General features: G+C 38.7%; 1 protein-coding gene across 2 annotated transcripts in view; it reads left to right on the forward strand.

Annotated features, from left to right (window-relative positions):
• Positions 1-22,199, forward strand: part of SUFU (SUFU negative regulator of hedgehog signaling) — a 71,593-nt gene that overhangs the window by 9,679 nt on the left and 39,715 nt on the right. Inside the window, exons 3-7 of one of the 2 annotated variants that reach the window (XM_083616450.1) lie at positions 6,904-7,040; positions 15,708-15,850; positions 17,329-17,414; positions 18,803-18,875; positions 21,594-21,750. In XM_083616450.1, the coding sequence (XP_083472576.1) occupies positions 6,904-7,040; positions 15,708-15,850; positions 17,329-17,414; positions 18,803-18,875; positions 21,594-21,750 (596 nt within the window). The remainder of the gene's footprint in view (positions 1-6,903; positions 7,041-15,707; positions 15,851-17,328; positions 17,415-18,802; positions 18,876-21,593; positions 21,751-22,199) is intronic. The other variant, XM_083616451.1, reaches the window with a different exon arrangement.

A 22,199-nucleotide genomic window follows, 5' to 3' on the forward strand; every position in this document is an offset into this window, starting at 1 on the left:
TAGCTGCCCTGCCCCGTCCCCTGTGTTGCTAGTGAGACACAGTCCTGAAGACTTCCTCTATTTTCTGCAGCATAGACTGTCAGGGCAATGTTATTGGTCATACTCGGAGTAGACCCATTAAAATCAGTTCACTCAGCGTGCCTGTGGTGCTCATGGACTGTATACTACTTTAGGAAGTGTGAATCTAACATGAAATACCTTAAGTACATTGATTTCAGTGGATCTGTTTTGAATACAACTTAAATTGGTCTGCACTGAATATGGGTTAGTTACATACAACCTTTTAAACTGTAGCTTCATATCTGTTAACATTTTATTTAAATATGTAGTTGGTTAGGATATAGTGTACTATGTTTCATTTTGGCCCTGTGACAGTGGGGGATTCAGATGAGTGGGTGCTGGGCTAACCTTAGGCTAGCCACAGAGAGGCCTGGTTATAGCAATCAGTGCAGTGGTGGCACAAGTTTTTTGATCTGGAATAAACTGCATTTCAGCCCATCCAGCACCCTGCAAGCCTCTAGGACACAGTCCCACAGGCATCTGGTTCACTGTTGTGAGAACAGGATGCTGGACTCCATAGGCCACTGGCCTGATCCAGCAGGCTCTGAGGTAATGCCTCTTCCCATATGGCACTAACTAGGCTTCGAGGTAGTTACAGAATCATAGAGTTGGAAGGGGAACCTAATTCAACTAAAGCACCTATGACAGAGGGCCATCCAACCTCTGCTTAAAAACCTCCAGTGAAGGAGAATCCATCACTTTCCAAGGGAGTCTGTTCCACTGTTGAATAGCTCTTACCATTAGAAAGTTCTTCCTGATGTTAAGTCTGAATCTCCTTTTTGTAACTTGAAGCCACTGGTTTAGGTTGGTAATATTTTCAGTTAATCAACTAATTTAATTCGTTACCATGTTGCTAGCAACATAATGCCATCAGAATCAGCTCCTTGATGCTCAGTTTCTGTGGAAAGGAAAGGGCCATGCCCACTAATCAGGGCAACACAGGCTCTCTGTACTGTATTTTGAAATAAGAATGTCTAGCTTGAATTGAGGCCACTATTAATAATGGAATTGCAAACAGATGTAGCAAGTGAGGTGTGAATGTTAACTTTAATTTTATATTTTAATGATCCTGCAAAGGCTGAAATGTAGCCCACCCATGCCTCCTTGTTGACAGACTTACTTCTAGTTAGAAGGGTGTGGTTTTCATATTCTGCTTAAATACTGGTTGTTTAAATCGAAATAAATAAATTTATGTAAAAGCACTGTAGTGACATGAATTATTCCTGATTTTTAGATGTCATTTTCATTCAAAAATACTAGGCAAAAGAACTTTATGTTGTAATGGCAAACATGACACCAGCTTTAAACGTTAACATCTTCAGTCAGTACATTTGTCAGGATGGAGTTTGCAACTGTGGAATTAATATTGCTGAAATTGGATTCTTAAGTATATCAGGAAGAGGCAATATCTTTAGTTCTGATTCAGTTTAGGACTAAGCACAACTAACTTGCCCTTTTTGGTGTAGGATACCCGGAATACCCCTTTATTTTATTTTATTTTATTCTTTTATTTCATAAATTTTATACGCTGCTTGATTGTAAAAAAGAAAAAAAAGAAAAAAAGACCCACCCCTTGTGGTTTACAAAAAGATAAAACAAGAAAATCAAGAAAATATTACAACTCTACTTGTTGTCCAAACTATTTTACCCATGGTAATTTACTTTTCTTTGAAAAGGAAGAAAATGAATGTCCCCATTTCATACACATTTGCTTAGGGCAATTTTATAAATCTTGAAACATTCAGCCACACACCTCAAACAGTATCCTGCCTCCCTCATTCACAGCATCAAGGCACTTTTTCATACTTCCTGTTCTCTGTTGGTGGTAGACCTCCCTTGAAGCCATGGCCACCTTGTGGAATTTATTTTCTTGTGTGTGTTTGGCTTTAAAATGTCATTTGTTTAAGGTAGTTAATGTAAAAGACGGGCCACCTACAGAGAGGCTGCCTTGCACTGCTTAAACTCACACACAATCCCTGGAACTAAAACACATCCTTATTGTTAAATATTTTAGAGTTCAAGATTTTTTTTTTTAACTGTGGAGGGAGACTTGTTTTATGTTTACAGCACAGTAGTTGAACTTACAAGGAAGGCTGCTTTTAATAAAAGGAATGTAACCAAGTTTGGCTCGGGGCAAAGCCGGTCTGCAGCATATCTTGCATGTTCTTCCTTGGAGAATAACCCTCTTTCCTTTCTAGTGTAAAATAGTTTCCCAGTGTACTGTGATAGTAGTTGTGGTGTGGGGGGCAGGGAGGACTGGCTGTTCAAGAACAGTAAAGCTAACAAATGTCCGAGTGTATTTTCTTTTCTTTTAAGATATTAGCACGTTGGCACTTTTGTTAACTCCTGACTTGCGCATTCTAGGTTAGAACTGAGAATCCCAATTCCCCTTTCACTGAGTTCTTCAAGGTCTTTGGGAGATTTGGCTGCTGTGTGTGACCTGTGTTCTCACAAGCTAGTCCCCATTGCATCATTCCGCCTAACTACAGTATTTCTATCCTGCGTTGGGTGAACCCGAGCTGGATCCTGCTTGTTTTCTACATTGTTCAATATTCCGAGCCTCCTAAACTGCTAATTACCTGTTTTCTGATTAATTTGTGTCTGTTCATGGGCTCTGTAGGAATGGGAAAAATCCTGTTCCTTCTTGCAACAGGTCACTGAACTGACTAATTATAGCATTCTCTGTGAGGCCTAGGAAGGCACATTACCAGATCTCTCTCTGTCTCCTTTGGCAAAGAACAGACATCAGCCAGATAAACTAAATGGAACTAATTGTTTTTATATATGTGAGTTACATACATTCCATAAAAACAATTCCAGTGTGGTTTGTATATTGTGTAATGTAAGACTAATTGAAAAAATATAAGAGATACTTATTAGTTTGGATACTGAAAAGTTGAATACTGTCTGATCTTGAACATTGTCCCCCAGGAATTGTAGTAAATGTGATATTGCACCAGTGTGTGGTAGGTCACAGGAGCAAGAGTTTTGCAAGGAAAATTATTCTTGCTTATTATAAACTGAAAAGCAGACTTAATCCTACAGCAATTGCACACGCTGTCTTCAGAGTCCTGATCTGTTAAGCCTTTCTGAGGAGTTGCTAACAATATGGACTAGATGACACTCAGGGTCCCTTCCAACTCTGCAACTTCTCTTCGGGTTGCTACAGGTATGGAGTGGGGGGTTTAACTCTTTCCTCCTCTTCCTTAGGAATTTTCATCTCCAAACATGCTAGTTGCATTTGGAATAAGTTTCACATTGGCACTAGTGACTTCATTTGCATGTCATACAAAGCTGCAGATGGCAAACTTTGCATGAGCTGATCTTGGTCACTTCACTCCTCTCCACTTGTGCTTGGGAGAAACAAACAGCGACCTCCTGGCTTAGCGTTGTTTCAAAACCAGGGATCAGCATAAGCAAAGCAGCATTGGCTTACCAATTGTGATTTGTTTGAGTAAAATAAACCATGCTATCTATTTTGCACATCACACTAAGTCAGGTATCATGGTTTGTTTCTCCCCATTTTGAGCAGGGGTGAACAAAGAAGCACTTTTGGCTTCTGCATGGTACAGTGGTACCTTGGGTTACATACTCTTCAGGTTACAGACTCCGCTAACCCAGAAATAGTACCTCGGGTTAAGAACTTTGCTTCAGGATAAGAACAGAAATCATGCTCCCACAGCACGGTGGCAGCAGGAGGCCCCATTAGCTAAAGTGGTGCTTCAGGTTAAGAACAGTTTCAGGTTAAAAACGGACCTCTGGAACAAATTAAGTACTTAACCCGAGGTATCACTGTACATGCAAATGCGTCCTGTGCCTACATGTCTGGCACTGCTTCCCTCATTGACTAGGTAGGAATCCAGGCCATCTAACATGGTTGAAGTGAACACCAGGTGATATAGTTCAAACTCAGTTAAAACCTGGCCAACTGAATAGTTAAGGCTCTCTCCCCTGTTAACCTTAACCAGTTCAAAACCATTCTTCCCAAGTTTCTCTTTCACCTATCTGGTTATCTGCATTTCTTAGCCATAAATGAAAAACAGCTTGATAGGAGGGGTGGTCTTGAAACTAGAAAAGGACCAGTGAAGAAAGAGTTGAGCAGTCTTTCCTCTTCTTCCCTGCTTGCCCTCCCCCCCCCCTTTGGGCAGCATGGGGCATGCTGCTTTAGATTAAAATAAACAGCGTCAAGAAAAAAAATCTCATGTAATACATAGTTTGAGTCCAAGGGAGCAAAAATAGTGCAAAGTAAATGTCTAAAGTTACTGGTTTCATGTAATTTGGCAGTGTGACAAGTCTAGCTTAATTTTCAGTTTTCATGTTCTAGCAGCATATTGTGGTATTGGGACACACTAGCATGCAAAGTACTGCAGACGTTACTAGCTGAATTGGGATTGGCTAATTGAAAAGGCTCCTGGCCTGTTTTAAAGCCTTCAGTGGTGTATATGTTGGCACTGTGTTAGCTTCTGAAAACAAAGTTCAAATTACACTGAAAATTGGCCTGAAGTGCTGTTTGTACTTTGCTCATTGGAATGGTGGCATAGTTACACATAAACAGTTACGTCCCCCTGCCTGCTGCCCCAGTGGTCATCTTCATAAATATGTTTACATGTAAGTACTCCTTGCTTTAAAGTAAATATGTGATATACTTCTTCCCCTGTCCAGTGAGTTACCTCATATCTTTCTTTCAATAATGTAGTTCTTTTACACTGGAATGTGGGGGAAATTACCTACTAAAGTGAGAATGTATACATTTTGGCAAAGAGCTTTAACTTTGAATTAGAAAGCCTGAATCTTGGGGGGCCTGTTAATGCAAAGAGAGAGATCAAAAATTTGTAGAGATCAAAATTTGTGTTTTAAAAACAGATAGACACTTAGAGGAATGTCTCCATACTCACCCACTTTTAGTTTCATTATCTATTCATGTCTATTTATAGTGAACTAGAATCATGTGTATTGTAATACAAGGAGTAGTTGTGAACCCCCTAGATGCTGGAATGTGGGGGTGTATATAGTAAGGCTTTAAAAATATGTGGATGTTTAGATTGAAATAGGAACACATTCACCTTTCTGCCAAGGACTCAGATGCGCTGATGTGATTTCTATTGGCCAAGCTTGAAATAAAAACGTAAGATGTGAAAGTGCTATCATTTTAGCAGTAGTGAGTATAACTATAATGGAGAAGTTAAGCTTATTCCACCCATACATGTCTTTGCTGATTGTCTTCCATAGTTAGCTGCATATAATCATATATATTACTTCTAAAACCATCTGACATTCTTACAAAAAAAAATCAGATAACAATTCACAAATACAAAATAAAAGGCTATGTTCTGAATTACAGGTGTCACAGGACACTGAATAATCAGATTTCTTAATTTACAAAGATGGTAGTTAATTGCTATTCCCCCCCCCCCATATTTAATTGAAACAGTATTGCAGTCAGGGGATCATTCTGGGTATAAAGTTGTATGGCTTCCACCTAATTATAAAGACAGGTGTCCCCCCACTTATGCACAACTGCATATACGCGCGGTGCCAGGAAACCATCAAATTATTCCATTCATACCCAGAAATGGCAGGAGAGAGCTGGAGAGTGCTCATGGCTTGTGAGGAGACCACCCCCCCAGAGTCTGAAGTGGACATCAGTGAGGGCAAAGGAAACCCTGAAGAGATTGGAGGTGCAGCGGGGCTTTGTTTATGTTGCTCAGCCTCCCCACCTAACAGCTGATGTGTCGGTCCCAGAGCCTCCTGCTAGTCCAGGGGTCAGCAAACTTTTTCAGTAGGGGGCCAGTCCACTGTCCCTCAGACCTTGTGGGGGGGCGGACTATATTTTTTTGGGGGGGGGTGAACGAATTCCTACGCTCCACAAATAACCCAGAGATGCATTTTAAATAAAAGCACACATTCTACTCATGTAAAAACATGCTGATTCCCAGACCGTCCGTGGGCCAGATTTAGAAGGCAATTGGGCCGGATTTGCCCCCTGGGCCTTAGCTTGCCTATCCATGTGATAGTCCCATAGCTTCAATTCTAGTTGTGGATATTTTTACATACAGTATTTTTGGTTCATATTGGAGAGAGAGCAGCAGAGAGGACGTTAAAAAGGTGTTTAGAGGGTGCTCCCCACTTTATGCAATTTCACTTATGCACATGTAGGCCTGGAACATAACCCCCGCATAGGTGGGGAGTTGCCTGTAAATCGGATGTCTAGCATCTTTCTCGCAGACTTCTGTAGTTGGTCGGTTTAGTCATTACAGCATCCTTCCACATTTTATTAATACCATTTATTCACTGGTATTCCCAGTTGTTTCCAATACTTTGTATATAACATTTGAGCAGCTTATGCTATATAACCAGCTAGTTCTAAATGCTCCCTTTTAATTGTATCTTTTGTATAGGTTAATTAATAGAAATAATAATAGATGTATACTTGTAGAGTGTCCCAGTTTATTTCCTGTATCATGGTAGTTGGCAAAGCCTGGAATGCAGGGCAAACATGTTTGGTAAATATAAACAGAATAGGAAATACAAATGTGTGTGAGAGAAAAGTAGATGTTCCATCCATACAATTCGATTCCTTGATTTGATTTTCATGATAATATTTTTAAAAAATAAATAAGATGCTAAAGTTGGGGAGGGCATTATAGCTCTTAGACTTTGGTAGGATCTGAGATAATTAACTCTTGGTCCTGAACAGATTTTAATGTCATTTTCTGAGACATATTTGGGGGTTCTTTCTAATGTTTTCCCTTGCACCAGGAATGAATGACATAGTGGCATCATAATTTCATCTGCTTATGATGCTTTATTGCTGTGAAACCTTTTGTCATTAACTTCATCCAGGTTTACTGGATCAGACGGACCAAGTGGTTTTGGATTTGAACTGACATTTCGACTTAAGCGTGAAACCGGGGAATCTGCACCACCGACATGGCCAGCAGAGTTGATGCAAGGCTTAGCCAGATACGTCTTCCAATCAGGTACTATTTATGTGGCTTGTTTTATGTCAAAAGGTTGGTGATATTTGAGTTTGTTCTTTTGTTTTTGTAGTATGCCTTTTATGAGGCACTCAGCTTTTATTCTGTTTACTTACAACTAATATGGTTGTGAATTTTTGCATGACAGATCAAACAAATTCAAATATTTATTTTGCTGGAAGTAAAATGAATAGAGTGAGATACTGCCATTTATATATTTGAGCCTTTTGAGATTGTTTCATGATTTGTGGATAACAAATGCGGCGTCCAAGTTGATTATTCTTAATTCCTTTGATGCAGACTTCAGTAGTCTATGTCCAATTACCTTCATAATCTAGGCTTTGATCTCTCTTCATTTCATCCTTTTTATATCGAATGGTCCATAGAGAACTTTAGAATATCAGATATAAATTTACAGATCAGCTTAAATCTTTAAATAACTGTGGTTGTTTTAATATATACAAATGTCATAAAAAGAATATTATTACAGGCTGATTAAAATGCTAAAAATTACAAGCAAATATTATGGTGCAAATATGAAATGTATTTTTGCTACGCATAAAATTACTGGAATAAAAACTGTGGGTTAATTTGATCTTGTGCTTTTTTGAAAAATTGAGCTTTTCTTTTGTTGAAATAATAAGCTAATCAGTCTATCTGTCTCATGAAGTTGTTTAATTTCACCATATATGCCATATCCCAGATAATCAGTATCACAGTGTCTGTAGAGCTTATCCATTTTGGGCAAATCATTTTTGCTGCTGTCCATAAATGAACTGTCATTTCTCAGGCCTTAAGGTATGCAGATATTATTATCTCAGCATCTCTTAGGAGATCATAACTCAGTATGCTTGTTATTTCTTTTAACACATTTCCAAAAGGGCCTACTCATTAGACGTACTCATATTATATGAATAGGCGTGTGTAGCACATTTCTTTGGGATGTGTAGCCAGGAATTTTTCTCTGTTTATTTCAACAAAGGAAGAAACGGAATAATAGGTAAAAGAAAATAGCAAAGAAAAGATAGAAAGGCAGAAAGCTAACAAAGCAACCATGAAAGAACGGCCAAGAAGCCAAAACACGACATTTTTCATGCAGAGAAAAAGACCCATGTTGATCTGACCAGAGGCAGGGCAGATCTAGCTGAGGGCAGCCAGTGGGAGCTGGCAAGTCAATCAGCCAATGGGGGAGAGGGAGAATGGAATTTAAGATCCAGATATGGACTGTCTGAGAGAATGCAGGCAGAGATTGTCTGTGGGTTTGATAGGGACCTGAGATTGGAGATATGGACTTTCTGTCTGGGTGGGCGGAAGGGGTCTCTGACTACCTGAGTGGAATTAGAAAGGGTTGATGTCAGTGAGGACAGATAATGAATTGACTGTCAGTTAGAGATAGAGATTGTATGCGGACAGACAAGGTTCTATCTGCCTGGAGGGAAGGTCAAGACTCTAGAAGGGCTGGAAGTGTTTTATGGGGTAGTGTAAGGCAATAGTCATCCTAGAAAGAATTTATGTCTAGTGACAGGTTTAAATCATTTTTTTAAAAAAACAAACTTAAAAGCTCTGTTTGAAACAGTTTGAAACCTGTCAAAAGTAACCATTAATCTACAGTATAACATCTCGGAGTGTAAACAAAGTTCAAATTTTGTTCTAAAAGTGCCTTATTCTTATTTAGATGTTCTGAATGAGGGTTATGTGTTTGCGGGTTCTCCTTCACCTAATTATAATATATTGCTGCTGGTAAATATAAACAATATCATGAACAGTTAATTGAAAAACTGCTGAGGAAATACAGGCAGAGATTTATCTAAAACACACCTTCAGTAGTGATCACGTTACTGAGCTTAAGAGAAGGGTGTCTGTCATATCCTCCTCTTCCCATACTACTCCTGCTGGAGCCAGTCACCCCAACATTGCTTCCAGAAAGGAACGCAAGCAGAAGCTGCGGATCCATTCCAGCCTTTTTATTCTGCCTGTGTCTCTTTGTCTTTTTAAAAAATGGTTATAATGAACCTATATTGCAAACTGCTATAATAATGTATTTTAAAAAAACAACAACAACTGATAGCTGAAAACCTTATTGATTTTCATGATCTAGGGAGAAAGCTGTTTTGGAGAAAGTAAGATGATAGGGCCTTCTGTGTATAGAAGAGCCCCTGCTGAGCCTCTGCTGTTGATTGCTGTTAGAATGTTGGCAACATCTAGCCATGAATACTTCACTGTTGCTCTCCCCTTCCTTCTGCTTCCCCAGAATGCTGGGCTTGAGTGGCCAATTATTATTTTTAAAGTGAATTATCAGGACTATATTTAAAAGGATTATAAAAGGCCTGGACTTCATGAAACTACAAAGCTTAAGCATCTTTTAAAGTTCTGCCAGCAGATTGAAAAATAGCTGTCTCCTCTTTTATTTCAAGAATGCAAAGTACAAAGCAACTACTCATAATTTGTAGTTATCCATTTAAAAAGAATAAATCACAATTTTTATCCCTTCAGTTTATAAGCATGCCCAATCCTCATTGCACCATTAAGATTGGGGGAATGGGGAGATTTCCTTCACCAGGAAAAACAAAACAAAAAACAAAACTGTACTTCTGTAAATGTGTCATTTCTCACAGGCATGCTGGTGCATGGATGCTATTTTAGTTACATAAAGAATGACCCTTGGAGAACTAAAATCACTGTGGGGCTGTGCGACAGAACATTGCAGTGTGTCAATGGTGTGCGTATGCTGAGCATCTGACTGAAGCAGGGGAAGTTAGCATCAAAGGCTGTTTTAGATTTGGCTTGCTTTGTGGAAAAAATGTTTATTTTTAGTTTCTAAACATTTTAAAAAATATAGCCAGTTTGCATGCAAGTCATTGAGTGTGAGGATTTTCCATTTAATTATTTATTAAACAAATTTATATGTTCGTTTTGCACCCCAATTCAAATGGATTTGAGCCAAGATCATTGTGATAGTAGGCTAGGCCTAGACAATTAAGAGGGTGTATTAAGACAGCTGTATTAAAGCTGTCCCACTTTCCAGTCATTCAACAAAGACAAAATAAAGACAGCTTCTTCGAGATTTTGCAAAACTTTTATTCCACGTTCAAACTCTAAACACGGAAGTGTACACATGAACTTCATAGGACCGTGCCGCAATATCTCTGTGTTTGGAACATCTAATTATATTTACAGTAATTTCTTCAAAGATGCATGGATTGCAAACAATAACTCTAGGCTACCCCCAGCTTCCTCTGTAAGAAAAGCAGAGAAAGAAAGTCACAAAACTTTAGTATTTCTTCAGTTGCTTGTTCTTTTTATGAATAATATAATTTGTGCTATTAATATTTTTTAAATCTTCATATGAATTTATTATAATTATGTCTATGTATACTTAGTGAAAAACAACTGCGTGAGTTTCTATGTATTTATTTTTTTAAAAATAAAAACGCTGGCGGTTCATACCATCTAAATAGAAAGGTCTTGTGCTGATTTTGGACAGTTCTCAAGTTTTAGGGAGCTACTTATTTATTCATTACTAAGGCAAAATATAAGGCCGTAACCATCAGAAAGATATATTGGGTAGGAATTAAATGTGTGGGAAAGAACCCAATCATAGCTGGCATTTTTTAAGGCCCTTTTCCGCATGGAGAAATGTGTCTGCTTTCAGATTTACAAAGTGTAGGTATTGTGTTAGATAGGGGACTTCTACTCTGTAAAGCTTTGCTTGTCAGAATTATTGTATGTGCATGGAAGATGCTCCCTATTTTAGCCAATGGGTGATGATATAAAGCTTCGAGTGGAAGAAGCCCAAAACGTGGGTAGCCACAGGCAAATAGGCATGTGCATAAGCTTTTCAAAACTATACTTACCCTCATTGCTTAACTACTTTAAGTGTTGAAATTCACACTTTCCACTAAAACAGTTTCATGCTTCTGTTAATTCTAGAAGATGTTTTTTGTTTGATACCATCTGTTGGCAGGATTTGACATTCTTTCAAAAAATAATGTCCAGAAGTGTAATAACCAAATGGCTTGGAGTTTGAGAATGAGCAAGTGTGAGCATCAGACTTTTGCCCTTCTCCTTTTGCCCGTCTTTTGCCCTTCTTGTTATAGGTAATGAAAATTTGTTTACCTGTTTACTAAAAATATTTTAAACTGTCCATCTGTAAAGATACGAGGGCAGTGTACAAAGGCCTTACAAAACAGAACATAAAAATAAAATACACTGAAAATAGCAAAGTTATCATTCAAAGCATTATTGACATGTAGGAAAGTAAAAACAAGACAAGCAGACTATAAAGCCAATTCTAAAATTTAAAAATGCCTGCAAAAACAATTAACTTTTAACCTGGAACCAAAATGATTGTAACATGGTGCCAGTCATTGTCATGATTCACATGACACATTGAAACCATAGTTTATGAATGAGCCGTGTGCTAGGGCATGCTGCATAAAAGACTACTCTATTCTCAAGCACAGTGGGCAGGAAACAAACCAGAGGTTGTCTTGCTGTTAACCACAAGGGTTGGGTTGCATGTTAACAGCTGGCCAATCTCTGATTTGTATGGTAGGTTAGGCTGAGAGATTGTTATCAAGGTCACCCAGGGAGGGAGCTTCATGGCTGAATGGAGATTTGTACTTGGGTTTCCCCAGTCTCAGTTTGACATACTTTTTGCTTCTAGTATATCTAGCAATGTTATGTGTGGTTGACATGTGTCGCTGCAATAATTGGAGGCTTTACCTTGGACATTTTTTCTTAGTAGTAGTAGTTTCTGTGATGAGGACAGCAGCAGCTGTGGACCAGGGAAAGAGCTAAATCTTTCTTTTACATCTTCAAAAGTTGGCAGGCATGAATGATTAAACCTGGTGTATAATGCAGAAACTCTCTCTGACAGCTAAGTAGGCTGCTCCTCCTGCCCCGCCTCTGCTTCCCAACAAAATGTTAATTGGCTGAAGCAGAATCTGGTAAGCACAGTACAGACAGAAGCCCTGTTGTGTCCTACACCCTTGTTTGTGCTACTCTTTCCACATCATTGTTCCTGTGTCAAGAATTTTGTTAAGTTGTCTTCAGTTTTAGGGTCGCAAGACCCTTTAGTTAGAACTGCTGAATTCACAGAAGAGAAGACGAATTATTAAACTGCTATTTGATTAAAATCTTGCCTTAGAACTTGTGTTTTGTCACTAAACTCAAGTTGCATAGTAAGAGTCCTCTAGATTGCAACTTCATCTTAGTATTGTTGGGACTGCCATGGAAAGACTGATCTTGCATGACACTGTATGGTGAGTTAAGGCCTGGCTTTCAAGCTTTAATGTTTACTGGCTCTAGGGGATTTGAATTGGCCTTCATATCATTTTTCACATGGGTGGTTTTCTGTAGTTTAATTGAGCAGTCACTGTGAATTTTGTGGTTTGTGTGGGGAAGAGAGACGTTTTTAAAGTAGTCTACACCCGAATAGACACAAACAGGTGGGTCTCCAGCAGAGACATTAGCATTTGAAAACCAGCTCCAAATGGCTAGGATTTCCCAGGAAAAGGAGTCTGGGCAGCAAAAAAATGTGGGGATCGATCAGCATAGAATTGAGTGAGCATTTGACATGCAGAATATTGTGACAGAAAGACAGGCTTCAAGAATGAATGCCTTTGTAGCTTTGTTCATTTTGGAGAACTGTGACTGTGAGGCCTTCATCATTAAAACATTTAGTTAATCAGCAGAATCTAGGATGATCCATCTGACCTGGGAAGTATTAGGAATTGGAATTTAAGTTGGACTGTTAAGTTTATTTAATGGTGTAGAACAACCACTTCTAGTTCTTCTTCCACTAAAGTCTTTAAATGCATATGGAGTCCATTTTACACAGGCTTTTAAACAACCAGTAAGTTCTTTTTTTCACACTATGCAACTGGTGTAACTGAACGGTTTATCATATTTAGTTTTAAGCAATTCTTATCTGATACTTTTCCTTATCTGCCAGTTAATGGAGAGGCATTTCCTTTATACTCCTGTCAGCACTTATGTTCCCCACACCCAACCCTTTGGCCAAATTGTTGTAACTTGGTGATGATACAATGAGGCTGTTCTGGGAAACTGCAAAGGGTTTCCATTGGGGTGAAGGCATTTTCTGACCCAATCCTATGTATATCTTAAGTAGACTTGAAAATCTACTTAACTATTTTGCTCATTATTTTCTCCTTACTCTTATGGGCTACAGTGCAGTACAAATAAATGTCCCTGCCTTTGTGGGTTTTAGTGTGGCATTACTTTCTGCTTATGTGTGGCTCTTTTGTTTATCTAAGCTGTAATGTTGTAAAATCTTCTCTGTGCTCAGAATCTGGGTGCTCCCCATACTCTACAGTTGTATCAGGATAATGTTGATATTGAGCAAACTGTCACAATTTTGGTTTAAGGTTTCTTAAATTTCGAATACATTTTAAACCTCAATATATAGTCAAGGTTGGGAATCCTGGGTAGCTTGCTTTTTTTTTAAGTAAAAAGTCAAATTCAGCTTTTTAAAAAATGTAGAACTAAATTTATGCCTAAATTAACAGTGAGGACATCTGGTGGATGATCAGAGTTACCACAAGAGGCTAAGTAGATTCAGTCTTTTAACCTGTCAATTGAACAGAATTTGTCTGAAACTTTTCTGGTCACCAATTCATTAATGCTTGCTGAAATGATAGATCCATCCAAGATGTGTTCATTTGTACTGAATATAGTGATGTGTGAACTTCAGAAATGCAATAACAAGCATCAGTTGCAGAACACATTTTTAAAAAACCCTCTGCTTTTTTAAAGAGTTCTTGCTGTCTTGTTTTGCATTTGTAAACCTCCTTTCTGGGATTTATGTGCATTCTTGCACTGCCTTGGGAATTTGTAGTGCAGGGAAGGTTGGTGAGCTAATGAGCTTTCCTGGCCAACTGATATCTCATAGACTATGTGAGCCTAGAGCCTAGTTAGTATGATGAATCTAGATGTCACAGGTTCATAGTCAATATATAAACTTGAAATAATCTTAGTTTACATTTCAAGCAAGAGGAAGAATTTCACGTCAAGGGAGCTCTCCATGAAATATACGTAGGCATTCTAGACTGGGAATGTTTCTATTCAAAGCTCATTCATTTTGTCATGATCATGAGAATTTTCTGAAGAGCATCTTGGTATGGTGGGTCTCCTTTTAATCTACTGATAAAAGGTGCTAGAATGAAAAGAAGATTGGTATCATTGCAGAAGTGCATGGCTGTTAATTCAAGGTGTGAATGTTGCAATTTTAGGCCTGTTGAGAAGAAGGATCATCCATAAACAAACACTTCCCGCAGATCAGTTTATATGATAATAGAGGAATGCTAGTCTTGATGCATATTACAGCATGCCATTGAGTGGGAGCAACTGAAGTGCACCATGCACATTTTGTGTGTATGAGGAGTATAAGATTAGGAATACCAGATGTCTGAACCAAGCAAGCTATAATGTGTTAATGGGATGAGCTCCACCTTACCTTCATTCCTGAAGTGTTGTCTGATTTAGAAAGCTCTATCTGCTATCCTGACTCTCACTGTGACCATTTACGATCTGGCAAGAAGAAAGAAGATGATCAGTACCTTACTTAAATATTCTTTCAGACTTCATTATCATAAGGTATCTCTCCATAGCAGGAGGAAAATAGTGCAGATCATGTACTTGTCACCTCTTCTATTGCCCAAATGGGAAAGTAACTTCAAACAGACTGTGAGGCTGGTTTTCATGATTGCATTTCAGTGGATTTGCTGCAGCTGGTATTTAAAGATTTGTTCCTGAGAAAGTAGATTCTAACCTCTTTTTTCCACTTGACTTCACAGCTAATGTTGAGCAGTTTAAATACAAAAATCAAATTGAGTGGGGAAGCTGATCATTTATGAAATGTGTGTTAAACCAGCATTTCAACAGCTGTGGTTCACCTGGAACCCCATTCTCCAACCAAATTCCAGGAGCCCTTGCATCTAGAAGACAGAGCCAAAAAAAAAGCTGTGTTGTAGTTTGCTGTTCCTCTCCATGCTTTTAAACCTCCTGTTACCAAGCACTACATTATGTTTGTGAGGCCAGTGTACATTATCCATATGTAGTCCAGACTACAGTTGACTTGAAATAACTAAAATGCTTTGTTCAGCTGGTTGAGTGGAGCTGCAATTTGCATGTTAAATTAGAAGAATATACTACATACTGCTTAATATAGAACTGGGGCCACAGTCAGTCCCTGTGGCTCATGTGGGTCATTAGGTGAGATGGGGGAGGCAAATCTCCATGGCAGTCTGGAGCCAGAATCAGGCCTAATGCAACCATGTGATGGCAGTGGGGTCTGGTTTGGTGCATGTGCACAATCACAGGTTGTTATGTACATTAACCACTCATCTTACATGAACCCCAACATACAGATTCCCTGTAAATATGCAAGAGCTACTTGCCTTTCTATAATGTTGGTATTAACAAGTTGATGCACCAAATATCAGCATAGCTTTATCAAGCAGTTTCTCTCCTTTTTTTGTTTTTTGTACTATATCAACACAGATGATGGGTAACAGTAATAGGAAAAATTATATATCTTGTTTTGTGAGGATGTTTCCTCAGTGTTGTTAAAGCTTTTTGTGCAATCGTCTTTTTTTTTAAGCAGCTAGAAATATGTATTCATTGCTCATATTTCTCTTTCCCCACCAGAAAATACATTTTGTAGTGGTGATCATGTATCGTGGCATAGTCCGTTAGACAACAGTGAGTCGAGGATCCAACATATGCTACTGACTGAAGATCCACAAATGCAGCCAGTTCAAACACCATTTGGGGTGGTGACTTTTCTTCAGGTATGGTAACAGAATCAATATTCAGGGCATTCATTTAAGGAGCTAATAACTGAAATGAACAATGGAGTTTTCTTTGAAATGAGATTGTGGTAACTATGGGGTACTTAAAAGCAGGTGCAGGTTTGGCATGGGTGAAGGCAAAACTAGATCTTTTCCATCATCCATTATGGTAATATTTCATGTCACTTTAATAATATTTTTCAAATGTCAGGTTTTTTTTTATTGCCATGTATATCTAATATGATACTGAGCCTTTTCAGCTGTGAACAGCTTTCCAGTACCCTGAGTAAATTCTGCATATTTTCATGTTCTTGTCAACTTAATTGGATGGAGTGTTTTCATTAATGGAATGCATATTCTTGGATTCTGATTTCCTTATATACATAGTATTTTTTTAATAAACCAACAATCTTAGTTGAAATACTTTTCTGGTTTAGTGTTTAGTGTTGGTGTCCATCTTATACCTAAGCCTAATATACCAGTTACTAGGAGGTTTTGTAAGTATTCTGAGAGTATTAATAGCAGCTGAAAAGTGAAGAACTGCAAATACATAAATCTGGGTTTAAACAGATTAAAGCTGGGAGAATCAGTATCCCAGACTTTTTGCAAAATACTACTACTACAGTTGCTTATTCATAGGCCTTAACGGGGCAGCGGGAAAACTCGTACCATGATATAGTCAGCAATATCTATTTTTTACATACAAAAAGTATATTCCAACTGGTATTGAAGTATTGTAGCTAACTTAGCAGTTATTGTGTGTTTAAAGGTTTGTTTGTTTTTTGGTCTTGATTTCTGAGGCAGCTGGTGATATTTACTGATCTGGCATAGCTTGGTATGTTGCAATGGTAGCATACGTATTTAACCTCAGAATGATGTATTGGCTTCCACTGTAGCAATGAACAGATCACTCTATATACAGTTGGCTGTGTGTATTATTCCAAACAAGATCTAGGCTTTGCAGATGCAAGGTTGTTGCTTCATTTCTATGGTTCTGTTGAGGAGCTCAACATGTGAAAACAAATGTGAAGGATTTGACTATAGTTTGACATGATATTTGAATCAGGAAAGCTATGGTCAATACTAATCTAGCCGCCCCAGGTACAAATCCATATTATGGAATTAGCACTCATCATAAGATACCCAATCAGGGATCACAGAATCACAGAATTGTAGAGTTGGAAGGGAACAATGAGGATCACCTAGTCCAGCCCCCTGCAGTGCAGGAATCTTTCGTCCAACATACGACTCAAACCCATGATTCTGAGATTAAGAGTCTCATGCTCTACCAACTGTGATATCCTTCATAGTAAATCTAGTTCATGCTAAATGAAATCTAGATGAAACGTGATGGAGGAGGGATTTCTCAAAAAAGAGTGTATAGCCAGAGTCTCAAGCCTTGGATGTGGTACTCCAATGTAGAACCTGATCCTAATATATGTTACAAGTGTGTACCCCCCCTTTAACCCCTTTTCCAGATTGTTGGCGTCTGTACAGAGGAGCTTCATGCAGCACAGCAGTGGAATGGACAGGGTATATTGGAACTGCTTCGGACTGTTCCTGTGTAAGTACAGCATTGCCAGCTGACTAAAAACAGTATTATAAATATTCTTTAAAGAAATATTGCCTGATAAAGATGAATGCAATCATAAAAGCTTATAAATTCTACACCTGGAATAAATTATGTAGTTTGGGATATCTGCATATACATTGACATGGTTTATTCTGATGTCAAAGCTCAATTGAATTTTTCAGTCTTTTGGCTCAAAGTTTGTGGAACCTTTTTCAGACCAGTAGCTATACCCCTCATAGAAAACGTTGGGTGTGGGGGTGCGTGCTGGAGACAAAAGTGGGCAGGGTAAGAGGCATGGGTGGGCAGAGAATACCTCTCTACATTTTGTGAGATGCATTCCACCCACATCAAAGTTAAGAGGCTTCTTCACTGTCCCACCCACATCTCTCCCACTTCCATCCAGGCCAAGTAAGAAGCACTAGTACAGTTTAAGGATACTTTCCATCCAAGCAAAAGCCCTTAAGGTTTGTGTGGAGCAGAACTGGTGGGGTTATGACCTTGAGAGACACATGACTTAGTTGGGAGCTCCTGAGGGCCAGATGCAGAAACCCGAAGATCTGCATTTGGGCCCCACATATGAGGTTCTCCACCTCTGCTTGGGAATGTTCGAGTATCTTTTATTTTAGAAATTAAATTAATCTAGAAATGCATATTTGACCATTTGCTTTTTCTGTATTTAAAATTCCATTATCAATTTTTAACCTTTTGCCCTAGAAAAGTATTTAAGTGCTCGGGCTCTTATTTAATACAAGCCCTCCACCCTTAAACATGAATTACAGAATTTCCACTTCTAGGAATGAAAGCTGTGGAACAAAGAAGCTCAATATGAGTATTATCTGAAGAAAACTGGTTTGTCATCTGTCTTGTACAGTTTAATTCTAGAGAATGCTGACAGTACAAGGATTACATGACTTTTGAGGTCCTTTCCAATTCTGTACTTTTATCTTTGGACATGAATAATCTTTTTGCTAATTGTTCTCTGCTGTGGAATTGAGGGGCCATTTATATGCAGGAAGGGTAAGTCCAGTCCATGAAGATCCCTGTCTCTCTTTGATGTTACAACCATTTTTACCCTCTTGCTATGAGATATTGCAGTCATACGGAAAATTGGGGTCTGTTTTCTTCATGATAAATGGGAAAACAGTACAGATTACCATCCTGTAGTTATATTGTCCATTTTCTGTAGTTGAATTAGAGGCTTAACAATAATCCAACATCTAAAATGGACAGGTAGAAGTTCTAATTATTCATCCAGAACCCCAAATTTATCCCTACTTTCTGTCCCTTATTGCATTTGCACTAAAATCACTGGAGACCTAGAAGCATTGGAGCAATGGTAGTACAGTCACTTATTTTTCTTTTTTTGATTTTGTTTATAGAGCAGGAGGCCCATGGTTGATAACAGACATGCGACGTGGAGAGACCATATTTGAAATAGATCCACACCTGCAAGTATGTAACTACTCAGTCTGGTTCTAGATGACAGCAGGGCATTGCTTTCTTAGTCATGAGGAGCAGCTACCTTCTGGTAACTGAATGTGCTCAGGATAGACTTGTTGATTACTGTCAGAAGCTGCTGGGACTCAACCTGGGTATCTTTGGAATACCATTTCCTAGAGGCAATGGTTGTAGATCACTGATTGCCTGATCAAAGTGTGATTGGCTTCACTGTCTCTGAACACATTTCAACAGCTTAATATTGGGCAACTGGACCACAAGCAGCTCAGTCTCCTACCCTACTGAACCTCTATTTTCCCAGCCTTGTCTGTTTTCTAGTGCACGTGTGCTTTGGAGAGGGTGGGAATGAATGGGGAAGTCACTTACTACATGCAGTTTTCTCTGCAAGTTTACAAGGTACGGCAATGACAGAGTAGGGTTCCTGTGCCTTTAACACTTGTGCAGAAATTTAGCACATGTAATTATGAAGAATTTTATATACTAACCTTCGCCAGAAGGACATAATAACCAACACAGCATACTCTGGTTCTCTTCAGATCATATTGAACAACACAGCAACCATACAGTACAAAAAGCTGAAAAGCAATTACCTCTGTACAGCTCTTAATAAAGCACAATGTCAAACTGTTCATAAATACATTTAATACAGAATTTTGTTGCTGTAGTAGGAGAAGCTTACCTTTCCAAATTTGGCATTAAAAATGGTGAAACACTGCATGTGTGAGTCTGGTAGGCCAGAGTGAAATTTTCTTTCACCATGCCAAAGAGCTAAGCATATTTGACTGGTGCAGCGGAGAAATAAGTTTCTTAAATGTAGTTCCATTAGAGTTGAGTGTATATGTTTGCATGTGAAAAGAAAATTTGAATAAATATTTTCTCCTTGGTTTTTACATTAAACTGCTGCAGTTGCTTCTCCTTGTAAGGCTCCCCTCACTGCGATATTTAGCTTAACAGCATCATCTGGTGGTGAATTTTAGAAGCTGACACAAGTAATTTTCCTAAGTTGCTCTGTCTACATTTTGAATTTCTGGTTTGCATGCAATGCAGGAATACCATGTTCAGAACTTTTCATTCCAATTTAACCTTGTAGAATCACTATGAGGTTGATTCTTCTACAGTCAGGCACTGTTCAAAGGGGGAAATTTGATAATCACAAGTGACACGTGTTGGGAGGATGTATTGAGGATTCATTGAAACCTATTCTTGATGTAACAACTTTTTGTAAAATTTAGTTTTGATGAATTAGAAGTTGTGGCTCACATTTCCTTACCTTTAGCGCAATGTGGGACAGTATAAAAGCCCTTCATTTCTCAAGTGCTGACTGCCACTAAAACGTAGAATGGGGATCTCCAATTTTCCATTTGCAAACTGGAGACTCTACCTTAGGTTCCAAACACACACCACCAAGTGCTCACATGGCAACCATACAGAGGCATACACAATCCCATCTCCCCCCTGCAATTAGTTTTTTGGGGAAAAGTGTTTCAGCCTGTGATATTCCTGGAGAGTTCAGCTGGGGAGGTAAGAGTTAACTGTGGCTCCTCAGCTAGGAGATCACACACATAGTTTTCTCCACCCCATAAATTACATTGGGGGACAGAGGGACATGTTATGGTAGAAAGCTACTTTAAAGCCTAATTACAGTGGGGAGTGTGTGGATTTTTTGGTGGGGGGGGGGTCACAGCTGCTTGGATGGGGGCGGGGAAGGAAAGAGTAATCCTTCCCTTCTCCAGCAGTGACAACTTCAGACTTTGCCCCTCCTTTGGAATTAGACTTCAAAGAAGCCTTCCATTATAGCCAATAGAAGGCTTCCTTGAATCTTAATCGTGGTGAGGGGGGTGGTTTCAGGGTGAGGTTCACTCCAAAGAAGAGGATTAACCCCTTCCTCCCCAGCTGTGACCCTGAAAGTCGCCCTCCCCTGCTGTAATTAGCCTTGGAAAAAGTCTTCTAATGGCCACACTAGAAGGCTTTTCATTATAAGTTGTATAAATATAGGGTTTTAATATTCCATATTTTAATATTCCAGAATGGCTTTGCATTGATATTTGAAATGTGTTTATATGTCTTCAATGGAATTCATTGATTTATAGAAATGTATGGACACTTAGGTTATCATTCCAGTATAAAAAGTTTTTTAATGAGGTATAAGGGTGAGTAATTGAACTATATTTTTGTTTCTGAAATAATGTTTTGCCTGTCTGGGATTTTGACTATAACGATTTCTACTTACCTTTGTCTTAGATAATAATGACTGAGCCACAGAAAAAGACTCAGTGTTGAAATGTGTCTGGCTGTTTTGTTTTTAGAAGCCCTTGTTTTTAATTGGCAGCGGCTTTTAAGTGAAAAAGAAGTTCTTATATTTATATTCATTTATACTGTTCATTTTATCTTATGGAATATTAAAAATCTATTTTTATACAGTTTAGAATTGAATGTTTTCCCCTTAACTCTGTTAAGTTGCATTTTTGTCAAGGGTAGTGGAATCTTTTTTTCCTTTGTTTTCACCAGAAGGCTGCTTTGAAGCCTAATTTCAAGGAGCCGGGGTAGGGGGTGGGATGACAAGGCAGGAGTCTGAAGACTTGCGGGTATCCACAGGCTCTGTGTTGGTGATCCACAATCTAGGAAAACATACTCCATGAGGTTGTAGTTCCTGCAGTGGCACAGGTGGGATTTTGGCTTCAAAAGACTTGGCTGTTTTGGATCTTTTTTAAGCAGGACAGAGTTGATAAAGGGATTGAGACAGACGGTTCGAACCTGAGTGGTGTCAGTGCTAAGTGTGCCTGGGATGATCTTAGCCGGCCGCCAGAGGATGACGAAGACAGTAGAAGTATCTGCATTGGCACACATCCCCGACGATTGTCTGGGAAAGGTAAGAGGGAACCCGGAAAGCCACCCAGAAGGTTGTTTTCTCGGCATCACAGCTAAGTTGGATGGAGTTCTCACACTGTTGTGTTTCTAAATAGGTACAATTTGTTTACAACTTGAAATACTTGCAGTATTCCTCCATTACAACCTTGATCTTTTGTTTTCATCCCATGTCAACATACAAAAAATATAATCTTTTCGAACTATTATAAGAAGATAGTTCCCTATTTTTTAAAATTCTGTTTACAAGTCGCATACATGATGATCACAGGTATTTTTAAAAGTGGTAGAAGGCATGGCTAAAAGTATGAAATTGGGAGGCTGTATTGCATCAAGTTATGTATTAAAACAGGAAACCAGATATTTGGTGTGCTTTATGAGGTCTTCATTAAATTTAATATGATTATTTTATGAGCAAAGTTGCTTCGTATGGAACTTGAATTTTTTGTTATA

Source organism: Podarcis filfolensis, assembly GCF_964270895.1.
Source record: "Podarcis filfolensis genome assembly, chromosome: 5".
NCBI classification, from domain to species: Eukaryota; Metazoa; Chordata; class Lepidosauria; order Squamata; family Lacertidae; genus Podarcis; species Podarcis filfolensis.